Source organism: Tachypleus tridentatus, chromosome 6 (genome assembly GCF_004210375.1).
Source record: "Tachypleus tridentatus isolate NWPU-2018 chromosome 6, ASM421037v1, whole genome shotgun sequence".
In the NCBI taxonomy this organism is placed as follows: domain Eukaryota; kingdom Metazoa; phylum Arthropoda; class Merostomata; order Xiphosura; family Limulidae; genus Tachypleus; species Tachypleus tridentatus.
In genome coordinates this window covers 118,596,847-118,615,901 of record NC_134830.1, presented here as the reverse complement: position 1 = coordinate 118,615,901, position 19,055 = coordinate 118,596,847, and the positions used below count along the sequence as shown (strand labels likewise).

The 19,055-nt window shown below is 36.3% G+C and overlaps 1 protein-coding gene across 3 annotated transcripts in view; it reads right to left on the bottom strand.

The window, feature by feature from the left end:
• LOC143253426 (uncharacterized) overlaps positions 1-19,055 on the bottom strand; it is a 51,005-nt gene that overhangs the window by 19,171 nt on the left and 12,779 nt on the right. The window contains exons 2-3 of one of the 3 annotated variants that reach the window (XM_076507289.1): positions 15,023-15,137; positions 759-1,076 (exon numbers count right to left, since the gene is read on the bottom strand). In XM_076507289.1, coding sequence (XP_076363404.1) covers positions 759-1,062 — 304 coding nt within the window. In that variant the 5' untranslated portion in view covers positions 1,063-1,076; positions 15,023-15,137. Of the gene's footprint in view, positions 1-758; positions 1,077-7,836; positions 7,964-15,022; positions 15,138-19,055 lie in introns of those variants that run through there. The other 2 variants (XM_076507291.1, XM_076507290.1) reach the window with 2 other exon arrangements.

Sequence of the window (19,055 nt, the reverse complement as noted above, 5' to 3'; positions counted from 1 at the left end):
AAAAACCTCCAATAGATGGCAACACAAACTTTATATGTATCAAGTTATAACGAACGAAAAAAAAACAACTTATATTTACTACACTTCAGACGTTAAGGAGAGAACAAAAATATATTTATGAATGTTGTGTGTGTGTGTGTAAAATTCCGGATTTTAGCGTTTTAAATTTATAGGCTTGCCAATGTCTCACCGGCGGACAAGTGACAATAAACTAGTTAACTCTAACAGTGTTAGTTAAAAAACTACAGCTATATTCTTTACGAAATCAGATAGGTCATATACAACATGAAGCTTTATTCGCATAACTTTCTACTGGTGATGGTTAAATATAAATTTATATTTATAACAGTCACATTAAAGTTGGTGATGACGTTATTCGCTACTAACGGCGCCAACAATAACACGTTGGTGGTTGTAGATATAAAAAGGTAATCAAATCCACATGAAAAAAAATATTTTAAATATTTTTTCCCAAGTTGCCTCACTGCTGGCGCCACCTCTTCCAGAAATCCTTGATGATAATGAACTAGAAAATACGGTTTTATTTGTTTATATTTTGGAAAACGTTCACATTTATTTACATGATTCAAATTTTATCAGTCTGTAGCATGTGGTGTATCTATACTTTAACTCAGATAATCTTACAATATTACTTATTGTGATGCTGCAGTCGTGAAATAGTCACTACACAGTCAAACCGGGAAACTGGTTGTTGAATAAAGTCAAGTATTTATTAAGATATTCCGCTTTTTACTTACCAAATTTCACCCCCGGAATGAATGAGTCCCCAACAGGCTGGTCGTGAATCACCCCGCTATTCTGATTCAACACTGACACGGTCCATCGTAAGGCCTCAAATACTTCAACGCCCTCCGCCGTTGGGTGGTTACAACCATATATACCTTTGCCCGGAGAATGGATGTTGAGAATAGCACCTATAGTAACATCTGCATCTGGTGTCACCTCTACGTAATGCTTTGGCCCAACGCACGTGTCCCACGTTAAGCCTCGAGCATGACAGAATATGTGTGCAAAAAGTATCAAAACAAACAGTGTGTCCATCTTTTCAAAAATTCCTGTTAAAAATAACACGTATAAATAGGCATACAATAATTCAACAGCGTTATACCAATTATATTATTGGGGTACTAACAGTTAAATACACACGGGTTCATTGTAAACGTATATTTCATTTATCCACACGTCTTATCACAACATCGACTACATTAGTAACACCTTTGGCAGGTCATACACCTCACGGACATTTTGAAAACAAACAAAAATACATTTATTAAGAACAAATTCAACATGGAGTTATTTCGTGTTTCTGTTCAATGCTCCATAATAAAAAAAAAAAAGGACTAAAATAGCGGCCGTTGTCAGTTGATGCTGTTATCTACAACATTCCTGCTGTTTAAGGGTTAAGGTAAAGTTCTACGACCTAAATCTCATTTATATTAAAGAGTACAGCCGATATCGGACTCTGTATTAACAAAATGAATAATGTTAAAATAAGGCCAAATCGTAACTCCTGTTTATAAGAAAAATGTACGCATGAGCTAAAATATTTTTACACAGTGAACGCTGAGACCTAACGTCGAACTGTTACAATACGGATTTGTAATAAGTACCGTTTAAAATGGACCGATAAAAGTTTCAAATCATACCCCGTTAACTAACAAGTCCCCCGTTTTGATTGTATGTATAATTGAAAGATAACATACGACTACAGATCAAGAGACACGAGTCCAGATTTAAAGACGTCACCAATTAGAGCGACAGAATTTACCTGATTCTGTTTCAGTAAGATTTATATACGATGAGGTTCCGAACCGAAACCAAGATATAAGCAAATCCTCGTTACTATATACATGGTAACGACATAAGACCCTTGTTACTATAAATGACAGTCTTGTTATCTGAAGCATGAATTTCTGTTTAAGTTACGTATGTTTGTTACTTGGAAATTTTAGAAACAAAATCACACAATTTAATAAAATTAGTGTAATAGATTAAACCTTTTTATAAAAATGAATGCAACTATTTCTACCGAATGGACCACTTCCGAAACAGGCAGCGATTGTGAACACACAACAACATTGCCGTTGATTTGTTCAAAAAGACGGAGTGAGAAACATACACACACAAAATATTTGCCTTACTTTCGGTAAACCTCGTTTGTCATTGGTCGACGCCAATTTTTTAATTTTTCACAACGGATAAATGAAACTAGAAAATCGACGGCTCATCACCTAACATGTTTACTAAAGAAATCTTCTTCATGAGTGACTGACTTCTGAACAACTTGATCGAAATAAAGACGGGTTTTGCGTAGGTGGACACACGTAGGGAGCACTGGCCGAAAATAAAGCCATATGTCATGCTATCGAACACGGCGAAGAAGGACAGCTAAGCTCGGAAAAACAGGTTTTCCCTAAAGCGCTCGAACACATTTGTTAACAAAACAGGTAAAATTCAGGGGTTGTTAAACAACGTTAACACTTGTGTCGTGTTTCCAGTCTCTGCATTAGGCCCACGTGTGTGTGAATGTATCGTTCCAGTCAGCCACCCCACCCCCGTGCGAAATTAACATTAGTTATAGAAATAATATAATCTGGTCCTGCAAACGCTTCATATAACCATTTAAATGTTAAATATTGAAATGATACCATCTGGTATACCAGATAAGCCTCGCACAACCAGCTAAACTTTAGATATTAAAGTGCCATCTGGTGCCGGTTAGGACCCATAGAACCAGGTAAACTTTAGATATTAAAGTACCATCTGGTGATGGTTAGGACACATAGAACCAGGTACACTTTAGGTACTGGAATGAATTTATAATATTCAGAAGTGTACAGCCACTTTATAAACAGTAGAACACACTAACCAAACAACGATTCTATACAAGTTATTTTTTATAAGTCATAACCTCAAATTTCTAAGCTACAAACAACAAAAACATAGAAAGAAAAGACAATCTATGGTGGTTAGTACAGTTTATTTAGATAAAGTCCAAGATCATTATTATCCAAAATCAAGATCCCAAAGTCTTCGCCCCCCCTAGACACCCTTTTGGGTTATATTTTTTAAAATACTAACAACGTTACCGTAAACAATTAATAATTTAAAGGATAGTTGCTAAAAGTTTACTCAGGTTCGACAACCACGTCCTCTGATTGGTCAGCGGTAAGGTTATGAACTTAAAAAGTTAAAATCCCCGCACTGGACAAAGCCCACATCGCCCATTAGATAACCGACACACAACAATTATACGTACATAAACAGAATATGTTTATCTGTGTCAAGCTGTACGTATGTAGGAATAAGAAGTGGGTTCATAGTAGTATGAGAACAGTTCCTTTACCACAGGAACAACTCTCTCCATAGAAATTCCTGTTACTCTTTGGTTCATCTTCACATATCATATTCGTTATTCAGTGCAAAGCTACACAACCGGTTATCTATTCTTTGCCCATCGCAAAAGCCCACAGACTTGTCAGGAGGAGAGATCGTCCATTTGTTTGTTTCTTTTAATTTTGTGCAAAGCTACCCAAGATCTAGCCGTCCCTAATTTAGCAAAGTAAGACTAGAGGAAAGGCAGCTAGTCCTCACCATCCACCGCCAACTCGGGCTACTCTTTTGCCAGCTAATAGTGGAATGAAGGTCAGTTATAACACCCCAACGGCCGAAAGAGCCATCATGTTTGTTGTGACTGGAATTCGAACCCACGACCCTTAGATTACGATACGAACACCCTAATCACCTGGTCATGTCGGGCCAGGGAAGGTCGTCCCTAGAGTGTTTACTGAAAAGTGTTATGTTTAAAATAGCTACTTTAGTGTTTCTTTTTTTGAATGTCGTGCAAAGCTACTCGAAGGCTCTCTGCGTTAGCCGTCCCTAATTTAGCAGTGTAAGACTAGAGGGAAGGCAGCTAGTCATCACCACCCACCACCAGCTCTTGGGCTACTCTTTTACCAACAGATAGTGGGACTGGCCGTAACATTACAACGCCCCCACGGCTGAAAGGGCGAGCATGTTTGGTGCGATGGGGATTCGAACCCGCGACCCTCAGATTACGAGTCGAACGCCTTAACCCACTTGGCCATGCTGGGCCTGCTACTTTAGTGTTTCGTCTTTTGAACCTCAGCAAAAATTTACGAAACAGATGGGCTAAAGGACCGGGTCAGAGATCACAAGGTTCAGAGAGTGCTGTTCCTAAATTAGTGTTACTGACATGCTTACCACAGAGACAAAATCCAACCTCCTACGTGGCTGTTGTGGATTGGATGTTATTAAAATACTTCATAGCTATAAATGTGAAGCGTCTTCGTAGCTCGGACCACAGACCTTCCAATCTGCAGTCAGACACTAACTACTAATCGATAGGTCGTACTTCAAAATCACTGTTACGCGATTATACATTTTTCTTTTCATATATTGACAATATCTTCAATAATGATAGTAAAACAGCTGCAAAAATAGTGCTACGTAATGTTATTTTTTCCTTTCTAAACTTACAGATGCTAAACTTGAGTCTGTGTAACTTTGTGTTCATACGCGAGTCCTTCCAAGGTCTTGGTCCTACACAGCTACTTGATTTAATGTCTACGGTGGAGACCTCCTTCGGTTGTGTTAATGTCTAAAGTGCACCTTCTACGATTGTGTTAATGTCTACAGTACATTTAAGAAGTCCAGCTGACATCAACGAACCCCACAATAGTAGTGTAATTAACCTCCAATAAACGTTTTTTTCCTTCATGTTTTAAACAGAGGACTGACATGTTGTATCCAGGTAAAGAATTCACTGTACAAAAATTATGATCCTCCTGTTATAAGTCTGAACACCCGTATCTCCGAGAAGAGAGAATGATAAACTTTTTATCTTACCGGATTTATTGAAACTCAATAATTATATAACTAAATGAAGGGGAATCAAGACGAAACCCGTTTTGTAGCTGGTAAACCTATGACGAAGTTCACAGTTTATTTGTATGGACAAACAGGGGCGGACTGGTCTCTTAAGTTATACGTGGAAAAAACTTGTCAGGAAATACATACTGAAGATGCACGTGTAAATTAATCTTAGAACTCTAATCATACATAAGTCACAGGGGAAGTCATAACAATGTTGGAGATAAGGACTTCAACAGAAATATTATGTAAATCCTTTTCGGTGTTCATCATTATTGGCAGGATTAACATGTTAATTTATATGCTAATAAGATGAAAATAGGCACTTTCCTAATAAGGCTCACAGAGATTTGTCCTCGTATCCTTGTGTGCTAATTTGCGCCTGCGAACAAGCAGAAAACTTTTCTCCATACAGAAATGTACAGTTATCATCCGACATCCTGAAAACTAAACTTTTCGGCACCGTAGTATATTCGTAAAGATGAAACTATCGTATGGGCTTCACAGAATGTCCTTCATAATCAATACAATTTAAGTATAAATAGAAACAACGACGGTATTAAAAACCAATTACATTCAGTGGAAAACAACTAGAAATTAAGAGTAAAAATATATTATGAAAGTTTAAGGGAACGATTTTAAATCGAAATAAATAAAACTGACCAGCGGATCAAAGAACAACGCATCTTCAAATGACCTCTAACGGTAATACAGGTAATTTAATCTCAACATCACACGAGGACTAGGGGGTTCTGTGGTCTACACTCCATTACCAAAAAATAAAATAAAAACTTCGTACTCCCAACTTTGGGTACGTCAGTGCATTATAGCAGTAATGGTTACAGGCTATTATTTGATTAGAGTAGCCCAACAGTTGGCGTCGAATGGTATTAACTATCTTTACTATGGTCCAGTGATTTCTAAACGTTTTCGTGGCACGACCTTTTTACTAGAAATACCCCCTTACCCGCGACTTACTTTAAATAGTAACAATTCGATCAACTGTTATAAAAATAATGATTTATAAAAGTTCACATGTGAAACACACAGGGATACAACGATATACAAAAAAAAATCACGCCAGCTCAAGACCGTGGAAGAACAGATAATTGACTCTTAATGCGAGCTATGCTCTTGTTGAAGCGAACACAAGTTATACAAACAAAATTATAAATTTTATGGTCGTAACTGTAGTTCTTTTTCACCTCTATGGACTGCGCTCCTTGTGGCGCATTGGTAAGGAAATCTCGATTATTACAATGTGATGGCTTGTAAATGAATCTTATAATTTTATTCCTATTAGGTAAGTATTGTTAATTTTCTTTGGATATTTTTAGGTTGCTTGAGGCCCGAATTTCAGCCTTCCGCGATCCACACACTTTCAGGAAATACATCTCCTGTCTATCACCTCAAAATAGGGACTACCGCTAATAGTTCCCGACTAACTTTGCGCGAAATTAAATATAATACAAAAAGCAGTATCATGTCCATTTATATGTTCCCTGTGTCTCCAATAGCCTGTCTTGTGCCTTTCAGGTAATTAGCGAAATAATGTATTCCATAATAAGCCGAATACTGGTTTGCTAGTTAAATGAAGTGAATGTAATGGCTGATTTAAACAACAGAGGGAGCAAAGAACTAGTGGTGTTTTACCTCTCTTACGTACGTGTATGTCCATCTGTACATGTTTTAACCCTAAAACTGATTACTACATATAACCCTACGATAAAGGTCAATAAATATCAAATAAAGTTATCAATGTATTTAACCCTACTTGACACATGGTTAGTAAAATAGTACAGAATCTATTGCACGAGCACGTGACCGTAAACGTTCGTTACTGTGTTTTTGCCTTAACACCCTGGCTGCCACATAATAAGTATAAATAAACTTAACATTTGAAAGGTGAGATGCAGTCACAGTGTCCCAAAATCGTAGGGCACAAGGAAAATTGGGCTTTGATATACAATTATCTGCAACCCACGACTCACCAGTATGCCACGTGGCAGCCAACGTGTCTAAATACATGCAATCTTCACTGGCTCGGCATGACCATGTGCTTAAGGCGTTCGACTCTAAGCTGACGGTCGTGGGTTCGAACCCTCATCGCACCAAACATGCTCGCCCTTTCAACCGTGACGCTCAATCCCAATATTCGTTGGTAAAAGAGTAGCCCAAGAGTTTGTGGTGGGTGGTGATGACGAGATGCTTTTCGAAATTTAGTCTTACACTACTAAATTAAGAACAGCTAACGCAGATAGCCCCTCGTGTAGATTTGCGCGAAATTCAAAAACAAAACAAGTCTTCACTGGAGATATGTAAAGAATTTTTGTTTTTCTTTTGTTGAACGTTTGTGAACATTCAAATATAAACACAGAACTTGCATACCATCACAAAACATTTAGTTACACAAAGAAAAATACGCCACAAAGCACCAGCCTTCTAAATGCTGGCCCAGAGTGACCACAAGGGGTGACCGGTGCCCATTTTATATGGTTCGTAGAGACTATGACCTCTTGTTGCTGTGTTGCATCTATGGTAACAGGTGTTGATTACTGTTTAAATCTGAATATGAACAATATCTTTGGAGTTAATTAAAAGTGGAGTGAATAACATGTCAACACACAATGAGTGTTATATTCATTGCTGACGGATCCTTTCGTTTAACACCGAAACCTTTCAGGCCGACTGGGATACAACAGACATTATATTTGTTGATACATGGCTTATACAAACAAATCGCTTGAGAAGAAAAGAACTGGTTTCTGAGATAAGAATTTTTCCACAATTTCTTTACATGAAGCAACAAATATTTAAACTTGTACTAAATTTAAAGCTCTCGACTAGTAATTATTAACAACTTCTAGTCATAACGAGTTACTTAAATATCTCACATTTTCACTTTAATTCACATATTATTACCTTCTTATCGAACAGCCTTATTTTCCTCTAACGAACTAATAAAAACTAAACTTTCCGTCTCTTGACAACTTTTTGTTTCTCAAGCTATCATCACAGATCCATCGCAGGGGCACTGCTTCATGAACTGGATATGATGTTGTTACATGCTATGTTTTTAATATCGTATTTTGTTTGTTTATCGGCCGGAAGGGTTATAATGATGACGTTAAGATATAAAGATTTAATGTGGCAGGCCTGCGATAATTGAAGGTTTGACGTCAAGGTTCCCAGTATTTTATAAGTTGGATTATAAATACTGGTGAGCCAGTCAATAAGCTAATTAAGCAAGCGCACAGGGTGAGCCAGTTAAATGTTTTTGCGTGTTGTTTCTTTATCTGTGTTAATTACAGCGCAGACTGAGTTACTTTGTACAAGTAAGTTAATTTTCACGTTAGTGTGGTGCAGACAGCATGGCTGTAAGCGTAGGCCTATAATAAGTTGCAAAGTGTATAATTCTGTAAAGAAACACAAAGGAGAAATAAAAAAGAAGTTACTGTTTCGTGGACTGGACTTTGAATTATTTTCATTGTATAATTGAACAATAACGTTGAAACAATATATTCGGTTCAAGCTAATGGTAAGTCATCCTCAAGGCTTCTATGTTACATGGCTGATAAAAAGTCACGTGCTAGTGTTCTATTGTGCTGGTTGTACGAATCGCCGATTTCTCATTATCATTCCAAACATCCGTTTTATTAAAATGCAACTAAGTTACGGATGCCTAGCATTTAGCTCGAGTCGTTATCTTAAATCTTTGCGCATATTAAAAGAACTTTGATGTTATCATCATTACAACAAGGTTTCAAAGACCTTGTTTCAATGTTTGGAATACAAGTTTTAATTAAATCTGAGAAGAACAACACACTGACATTCTTTAATGACACTTGAAAACGGACAAGGAATGTGATTTATAAAGCTCTCTATGCTTATATGCTTAGAATGGCTAATCAAAATGGCTGTGCCACATATCATTGAAGACCTTGAATGTTGAAGGTATGTGTAGCACACAAACAGGACGTGTTGCCAAGCTATCCTTAATCAAGATACCTTTTCTTTTAGTGTTACATCTTAGGTTTCATGAGAAACCCTCTACGGATCAACCTTATATTCTAGTTCTATTTTAACATTTCGTTAGCTACAACAAACAAATGTTTTTATTACGATAAATAAGAATCGAACGAAACATGATTGAAGGAGTTTAGCAACAACCAACCCTCTCTAGTACTTGTACCTTTTATACGGTCCATGCGATGTGTTGCACGGCGCGTGACCTATTTTTCTCATGGATGCTGCCTCTAACCTCCAGGTGTATGTCACGTGACTAGAACATTCTTGTACGTTTCTCAAGGCGAGTAGATCTATTCACTATCCTATTTCGAAATTCGTTATAACCATACCAGTTGGTTTCATACCTGAAGTGGCTCTTTAGAAAGAGAGGAAGTGTGCTATTTTGTGGGTTATAAACAAATCGCGTTTGTTTTAAAAGCTTGGACATGTTCACTGTACTCGAGGTCTAAAGTAAATCTTATTTTAGCTGAAAAATAATTAAACTCTCATTTAACTCAAGCTTCGCTCTCTTATACCCATTGAAATAATTTACCACATTACAACACAGTGACCTTTCACAAACACAACCTGCAACTGAAGGCTCAGAAACTAATATAAATTAATTTTATATCCACAAGAGCGAACAGAATTTAACCTCCCACCTGAAGAACAGAATACTGGTTTACTTCTTGGGTCCCAAATACATTTACCCTAAACCTTCTGGGTGACGTATTTTGCAAGTTTGCCTTAATTCCGTGAGGATATATTTTACTTTCACTTTGTCCTTTACAGTATAATACAAATTAAGTTTGCGACAGCTATATAAATGTTATTTCACTTACAAATTTGTTGGGACGGTCTTGATAGATTTAACGAATTACCTTTAACGTCTACGCCTTCTGTTAAGATGTCATGCCATAACAGACTTTCTGTAGACCAGTGATTAAATCTTTAGCTGCTAGGCGATCCATACATTTTTTTTTATCAACATTAATTTTTGTTGTGTTTGTACACACATATATGTGAACTACGGGTGGCCAACACAATATCGTCCCCATAATTCACAGTTCCGTAAACAATTCTCATCAAGACCAAAAGTGTTACCCCAACACGTTTATTTCGGTGTGCTAGTAAGCGGAGTTGTAAGCGCAATTTGAAACTTAGCAGCTCCATGATTACAAAGGGTGTAGAAACAATATTTGACAATAGCTTCTGGATCAGAAGACTCCATCATGCCTTTCTGAAGTGTTTGATTCTAAGTAGAGAGGTACACCATACAAATAAAGACAGCCCCATGCAGCCCCAGGTTCGCCTATTTGACAAGTTACAAAACTGTGTGAAGTGTTCGAGGGCATAAAAATACATAAATATGCAACGTGAATTAAAACAGGATAAGTTTGTGTTAAGCACTGTGTTACATAACGTGCTTAAAACCTCATACTTTCTGCTGAGGGGAACTACAAGTTACTTAAATGTTATCAAGAATAGGATATACAATTTCGAAGAAAACAGCAGAATTCTGACATCTATTACCTGAAATTTCACGAACCTTACAGACATTTGTATTAAAAATGGTCTCTCAAGTTAAGTTTTTATATGCGACTTCCTAAAGGGTCGGTACTTTATACATGTGGTTCATCAAAACGTCATTAGTTTAAAAATGCAATTAAGCGTCGTTAGTCTGTCTACATGTGTGGTCAAGCCTCGTTAGAACACACATCCGTTTAAACCTCTTTAGTCTACATAGCCTTGATAGATGTGGTACTCAAGTGAAACGAATTATGTAGCGTAGCCCTGACGGCAGAAAATATTATCCTGCTAAAAAGGGCTAATCGTCGAAAAGGAACGAAAAGACGCAATTTTACAAATACACACAAAACAATATCTTAGCAATATATCTCTCTGGTTCACGTGTTAATCTTCTGACAAGAAACTGTTATAAGAAAAACGTGCCAATAGCTTTGTGTATATAATGAAAATACATACATAAATAACCTCTGTTATTTAGAGTTTTCAAGGCTTAACGTAACAGTTGCATAGAACAATTCAACTCCACCCTACCTGCTGATAGTAGCTACCCCCTATCGAATATTTCCATAGTTCATTATAACAACTTTGTTTTATCAAATCACTGGGCAGTGGCAATTTGGCTTTTCACCAAGATTCGTCCAAACACGCAACGAGGCACTTTACAATTATTTATTTAACAAAACCAAAACTGGTTATTTGTTTGATTTTGTTAAGAACAAAGCTACACAGGGGACTGTCTCCGCTCTGTCAATCGCGAGTATCGAAACTTAATTTTTTACCGTTATAAGCCCTCAAAATTACCTTCGAGCTACCGGGAGTGTTTGGTAAACACTTTCTCCGAGACCAACAGTAATATGATAGTTATAAGACTACAGTTGTTCTCATCTATAGGTTAATAATTAGCAAGTTTATTTCCTAGTCACGGTGGCACAGAATCATGATGCGAGCATATAAGAATTGTGGTTTTCATATAAATTTAAATTAAACTCGAAATAGGGAGCGTGATAACGTGTCTTGAGATCGAAGGTCTGAATTCGACAGAAGAAAAAAAGTTGAAATATATCGACGAGAAGGACCATGAACGCCAGTAAGGTAAACATATAAAGAGAATTTAACGTAATGAAAATCATGTAATTTGGACAGTACCAACATGAACTCCAACCTCGTGTTCTACGTGAAAATACTACAAATAGCTCCTAGTGGCGCCATGCGGTTGGAATAAGAAACAAACCTTCCGGGCTCAAACTCAGACTATACTCCTAATTAGGAAATATCGATGTTACGATATTCAACATAATGAAACAGATCATGCTGCGTTTCTTACAATAACAAAAAAACAGTGGTTTGTTGGGAGGTAGCTACGAAATAATGACGCTTGTATAAGGACCTTTTATATTGTAGCAACTCGAGACTTCTGACGAATAGTAAACAAAAAAAGAAACTTAATGAATGTAAGGCTTGTTATCTTCTGAATATTGTGGCTATAGTTTTGTGGATTCTTACACTAGTGTAGCAACGATTCAGGCTTAGCATGGCGTAATACTAATGTCATTAGAAGATTTAACCCGTACTATCACTCTTTACTTATTTCCGTTTTACGTTTATTGTATAGGTTATTATTAGGCGTAAATATTTCATCACGGTAGTCGATAAGTATCTAGATATAGATATTTTACCTACAGTTTGTTACAGAGTTCAACAGTCTTGTATGTAATTTATTATCCATATTATTAACATTGTATTATTTAAGCACCACACATTACTTTGTTTTGTTTTCAAATTTTCAGGTTTGATCAACTAAATTGGCAGCTGGATTGTTTGTTTTTTTAATTTCGCGCGAAGCTACACGAGGGTTATCTGCGCTAGCCGTCCCTAATTTAGCAGTGTAAGACTAGAGGGTAAGCAGCTAGTCATCACCACCCACCGCCAACTGTTGGGCTACTCATGTACCAAGGAATAGTAGGATTGACTAACATTATAACGCCCCCACGCCTGAAAGGGCGAGCATGTTTAGTGCGACCGGGATTAGAACCTGCAACCCTCAGATTACGAGTCGAACGCCTTAACCCACCTGGCCATGCCGGGCCGTCAGCTGGAAAGAGATGTAGAAGAAATCAAAGTTGTCATCTGTCTATTCTGTTAATTTTACTTTCTTAATAAAAAAAAAATGAAAACAACATATAGTATATAATCACTTCCTTTGTTGAATTATTAATTCTTAGCACAAATATATTGTTATAAATTCTGATTTCTTATGTACAAATGACATAATGTCTACTGAAAGGTTGCTAAATTTCGTGAAGTTACATAAACCATATCGCCACACCTTTAGTCACTATCCTACTTCTACTAGAAGTCGCTAATTGTGAAATGACAAAAAGAGTAATAATTACCAACTTGTGGTACCTTATCCCTGGGGGTTCGCGAGATATCTTTGAAAAACTTAAAAAAGCAAAATATACCCTATGACCGAAAACTGAGAGAAATCTCAGATGACACGGCAGTGGATTAAAAATCTGATAAGAGAAAGGTACACGACGTGAAATGTAATGGTTTAAGTTCGTACAAAGCTACTTTACAGTTTTTTGTTCTTTGCTAAATGTCCATGATTCAAAAGTAATAGCACAAAAAAGTATTGGGCTACTCTTTCATAACGAAAGCTAAGATTGACTGGGTCCGAACCCACGACTCGCAGATTGGGGGACGAGTGCCCTAACAGACAGATCATGCTAGGCCACTAAAATGGTTAAGGGCCAATAAACTAAAGGAAATGCAGCTAATTAAGGCCATCTACCTTACTGTGCACCATCAGTGATTAAGCGCGGAGCGCTTGCTTTTTTCTTTTGTGCAATCACAGGACGCAAATCTCGGACTCATAGTCTGACACGTCAACCACTACGCGGCGCTTTGTACTTGCTTTCAAAAGGCCTATGAATATTAGATTTCAATATTTACTCGACTTTCTTTTTCACACTCCTAGTGTTATAAGTTGGTGTTTGATAGCATTTTCGCCATGAAGACCCTCATAATGTACAAGTACGTAAATAACCATAAACTAAGTATCAGGTTTTAAATAACCCAGAATATATTAGTAAGATTAATGCTAAAGTTTTCATCAAATACCCATACAAATATAAATTCACAGTTGCTAGTAGGACAACCATACAACACTTTACTATTGTTTGTTCTGTTTTTTGAATTTCGCGCAAAGCTACAGGAGAGCTATCTGCGCTAGCCGTTCCTAATTTAGCAGTGTAAGACTAGAGGGAAGGCAACTAGTCATCACCACCCACCGCCAACTCTTGGTCTACTCTCTTCCCAACGAATAGTGGAGTTGACCGTCACATTATAACGCCCCATGGTTGGAAGGGCGAGTATCTTTGGTGTAACGGGGATTCAAACCCGCGACCCTCAGATTATGAGTCGATCGCCTTAACCACGTGGCTATGCCGGGCCTACTTACTGTTGACCAGTGCACACGACCCATCACTAAACACAAGGCGACTTTACGCCAATCCTATATTCTAAAAAAAAAAAAAAAAAAAAAAGTACTTGATGTATTCCACCAGAAGCACACTTGTTAGCAGTAAAGTTTTATTTAGAGCAGTTTAGATAAGGCGCAGGTGTTATAAAAACCATGTTACACGACATACCTAAATAATCGTCCTCATAAATCAGCGGTACTTTGGTATCTGTTCTCTCTCACACACACTTTCATCAATACGTTACTCTCGCATCTCTTCTATCTCCTACTTTCAAAAACACGAGATTTGTGACTGAAGTAAAACGTCACTGAGTATATAGTTAGGAACGGTGTGCACTGTATAGACTCCTCAAGCAGCGACTCATCCGAATAACGGGACTGGCTGTCACTCCTATAACACACAGTGAATACACGAGAATGTCCACCTTGTTTATTTAATAAAGCAAGTAGCGTTGGTTTTGTTTTTTTAAGATATGATTACCTTAAACCCAAAGTTTTGCTTTATAACCACCCTATAAATACATAACATATACAGAGGTACGCAGGCGTACTAAGTGAATTTTCTAACGACAGAGGTATATGCATTACATACACCATTTGCTTGGTACGAATATAATTATAACGAAAGTAGTCTCAATTGGTAAACTCTACATCTGGGTAACACTAATATAGAGACTTGTCATTATGAACATTCTTTTTATATGTATTCGTAGTTAACGAGCAGAAAAATTAGGATATCACGATAGATATTATTCTAGGATAGAGACGCGAGATATGAACAAGTGGAGTAAACTTACACGTTTAAGTTTGCTGATCTAATTATGGTCATCCTGTATTTAGGTTCGCCGGTGTTAAAAGGCTTAAGTTTCGCTAGCAAGTGCCATCTGGTGGTTTTAAGTAACTTGATTGAACGTTTTGAAAATTATATTCTATAGGCCTACGAAATACATAAACCAAAAGTGACTTGCTTTGTTTAAACTGAACTGAGGCTTGAAATGTTATCTTAATCTACAGAAAGACCCAGAATATCAAGGTTGAGTTCTGTGCATGCATAGCGAAACGAAAAATTTCAAACACTATACTTACAAGGGGTCATTGACAGGGAAAGCGTTAGGCCTGGTTCGCCTCGGGCTGAGGTACCGGCTTTCTTGACACCGTAGAACGTGGGGTGAGCCAGGAATTCCTTGTACTTGTGAACTCTCTTCCGGTGTTAAAAACGGCCATTCCCGGAAGAGGCAAAGATAAACGAAATAAATCACAAATATTTCACGTATACAAGTGAATATAACTTATAACTACATGAATACTCTGCCTAAACAAAATCCATAAAAGAATTATAACTACATGTCACTTTGAATTAAGTTTATAGGCCTAACTTAAAATTCGAATACCGAGCTTACCATATTTAACTTCATAAAGTAATATGAAGTTTCGAAAAACGTATATGCCTAACAGGAAATGTTTTTTTCTGCATCGTTATTAAATAATAAATGTACGTTTCAAATTCAAAATATAAAATTTCAGATCTACGTTTTCTCTCCAGCATGCAATTTGACAAAAAAAAAAAAAACGTGTATGTGTATTTCTTATTGCAAAGCAACATTCAAGCAATCTGCTGAGTCCACCGAAGAGAAATCTAACCCATGATTTTAACATTGTAAATCCGTAGACTTACTGCTGTACCAGCGAGGGACAGACTTATGGGAAACAAAATACAGATCTGAATTGATATTTTTTGTACACATCTCTTTATTTCGAAATCGAAATTAACAACTGGAGTGTTAATACGAGTGTTTGGCCTATTGTTCCTAATGGTTCATTAGTGTTTGACATCAAAACTGCAACTTTAAACAAACATAATAAATGTTTCTCTTTTCTAATTTTTTAAACACAGACACAATGATACGTGCAAATATATAAATAAACTACACACAGTTTCACGTGTTTAATTCTTGGTATACAAAGTAGACTGAAATGTTTACAAACTCCTTAAAACAGTCAACAGGGGTCTTTTCTTAATGTCTTTCACAATATTATTAAATTTTTATTTAACATTTAAAATTATATTTAAATGAAACTTCTTTTATCTAAAAATGCACTCTAAGTTCTCGAAAATGTAATTTTTAAACTTCGGTAGAACTTGTACAACATTATGAAAAAGCATACGAACGCGGAGGACAGACAAAGAATTTATGTTTCTAAAATAAAATGTTAATAGGTTTATAAAATTATATTCACATACGTAACAAAGGTCTATTCGGTGTGAATATCATATTTCTATCATGAAATCATTTTTTTATCACTGCCAAAAATCCGGCTGTACGAGCTGTAACTTACCAAATACCGAGTGCCCCAGATATTAAGCATGCGCAGTTTCACATGATTATCCCTAGGTGTCGTTTTAATTAGTCAGAAATTTTAATATCTCATTAACACCAGTAGTTGAGTAAAGACGCCATTAAAGTAGTAATTTGAAATGTATAAATCTATTTATTTAAATATCATCATGTTTTATTAAGTTAATACAAATTTTAAAATTGCTCAAAGTCTAGTCGCATAGCGAAATCATGTACGCAAAACACAATCGACTGCAGAAACTATGAATCTATCATTTATGGCTATACAGAAAATCGTTTGATAAAACCTTAGCTGATTTTCTGTTTAACAAAGATGAGTTTTATTTATAACGACTTTGAATACATTATTCTGTTTATATAATACTAATTTATGCATTTATTACATTGAAATAGGGTCAAACTGTAAGTAGCAATGTAGTAAACCACTTACAATGTTGACAGTCGAAGAACACAAATAGCTAGAATCGAATCTTTCAACCTGTACGACGCCTCCTGCGCATGTGAGATAACGGACGAGGTCAGAGACCTTTATGGATCAGATATAAATGTTCCTGATTTTAAACTACTGACTAGAAGAAAAAATGAACAGCCTGCAGTAAGCACTGCCAATTGAATTTGCCAGTTCCTTTGAACCAAATAACAGATTAAATATCACTTTTATAACGCACCATAACTAGAAGTGTATCACTTCCAGATTCTCGTTCAATCTAGAGCTTGATATGCTAACAACTAGGTTAGGCTCAGCCCATTACTTTCTCAGACAAAAAAAAAAAAGTGAAAAAATATAATACATTTGGAATCTGAAGTAATACTCCTTGAAATTGATCCACAGTGACAAAACTAATTGAAATGTGCCATTAATTATTTTATTTTAATTTTGTATGGAATTTCAAGTAAAATTTAATATTTCACATACACCAGTTTTTAAAATCATATTCTATAACTTGATATATACACACTCACACCTTTCTGAAATATGCTCATAAGCTGGGATATGAGTTGTAAATCATACAATAATATTAAACAGTGAAAGGAAACTAAAACAGCGTAAACAACTATGAAAGTTAATGTATCAGGGAACAAAAAGTTCTAGTCTTAGTTTAATCGGTACTTTTGGTAACACTTTACTCGACTTGTAGAAATCCATTAATAGGTAATAGGAGGGGAAAAAACAACAAGTACTAGCTGCATTGGTTGTGTATTGTTAGACTGTAGTCAGCATATTGCAGTATCGTAAAATAAAACAGAAAAAAAGACGCCACCTATAAAATGTGATCGAACGTCTGCCAGTTCTTGGTATATATCGACGCTAAAATGATAGATGGAAAGGGAATAATTACGGATGTGTTAGGAAGCCTGCCAATGTACAGTGTAGTTTAATAACACACATCAACTAACTTTACTTTATTCTATGATACAAGTTTTAAACTAGTGCTACATCTGTAATAGTTGAGAGGTTTGAAACTTTCGATGCACGTGTGAAAAATAAGTTCCACTAAATGTTGCGTCCACAGACCTCTAACCTCTCCCCTAAGTGTCAGATAATTCTAGGTTCTCCAAGTGCAAAATAGAAGTGGGTCGATCATTCTGATAATATGGTAATTACTTTTGCACGGCTCAGAATTCCTGGAGGTGTTGTTAACGCACTTTAAGCAGTTCACCCTACCTGGCTACGTTACCAACACGGTCTCCTTTACTTCTGAACTTGTCAAAGGTTGCTGAGCGAATCATAATCACATTATTTTGTCACGTGACAATCGTACCCATAACAATACAAGGACAGCTACACCACAGGCTGACACAGCTAGAGCTATAATGTCCAAGGCCACGTCTGTATGTGGACATATTGACCATTTGACAAGAAAGCGACTAAGTTTGAAGTGTATAGTCCATGGATCATGATACCAGAAGATCACCCTAATCCGATTTCCCTCAGTTTTCAGAGTGGAGTTTAATTTTATATAGTACACACAAGATGTCACTGCGATGCCTGACTTAGAATCGTAATACAATTAGTACGAACAACAGCCGAAATTGTTCTTCCAGTGAGTTCTTTTTTTTTCTTTTTTTTTTTTTTTGGCTTATAAGCAAGTTAGATTGTGAGGTAGATGAGGGAACGTCTGTTTAAATCTTAGGTCAACCCGGCACAAACGTAAAGATGAATTAAACAAATTAATAATCAAAATTCAACATTTGTTTATAACTTCAAATTTCGTTCTGTTACCAAAAAAGAAATATATAGAACATCACTGATTATATCTTTGGTACAACATAAAATTCCCTAGAAAACACCAATGGACATATTAAGAAAATAATATGAAACAAAGGCTACAACTGGTTTCAAAACGAGTCAACATCAGTGTTTACTTGTTTTTGTGAATAATATTAAAATGAACAATGATAGATGCACGATATAATATTAGGCTTGGCAAGAGCTTTGTTAATTAATCCCATCGTATGTTACAGTTAAATGATCACAAGAGAGACGTCACGTGACACTTGTCGAGATAACACATCCGTCCAAATAATGAATTTTACACATTACATAATAAACTGGTATGGAGAAAGACATTCACGGGTTTTATTTCACTAGTTTTTTAACTTACGTAAATAAATACAAGAAATTATCAAATATCAAAGTGAGACATGACTTGATGACGTAGCTATAATTTCTTGAAAAAGCGCGCGCGAGAGTTTCGTGTGCAATAATCATAGAACAGGAATTCGACAAACAAAATTAGAAAGCATTTTCTTTTAAGAAT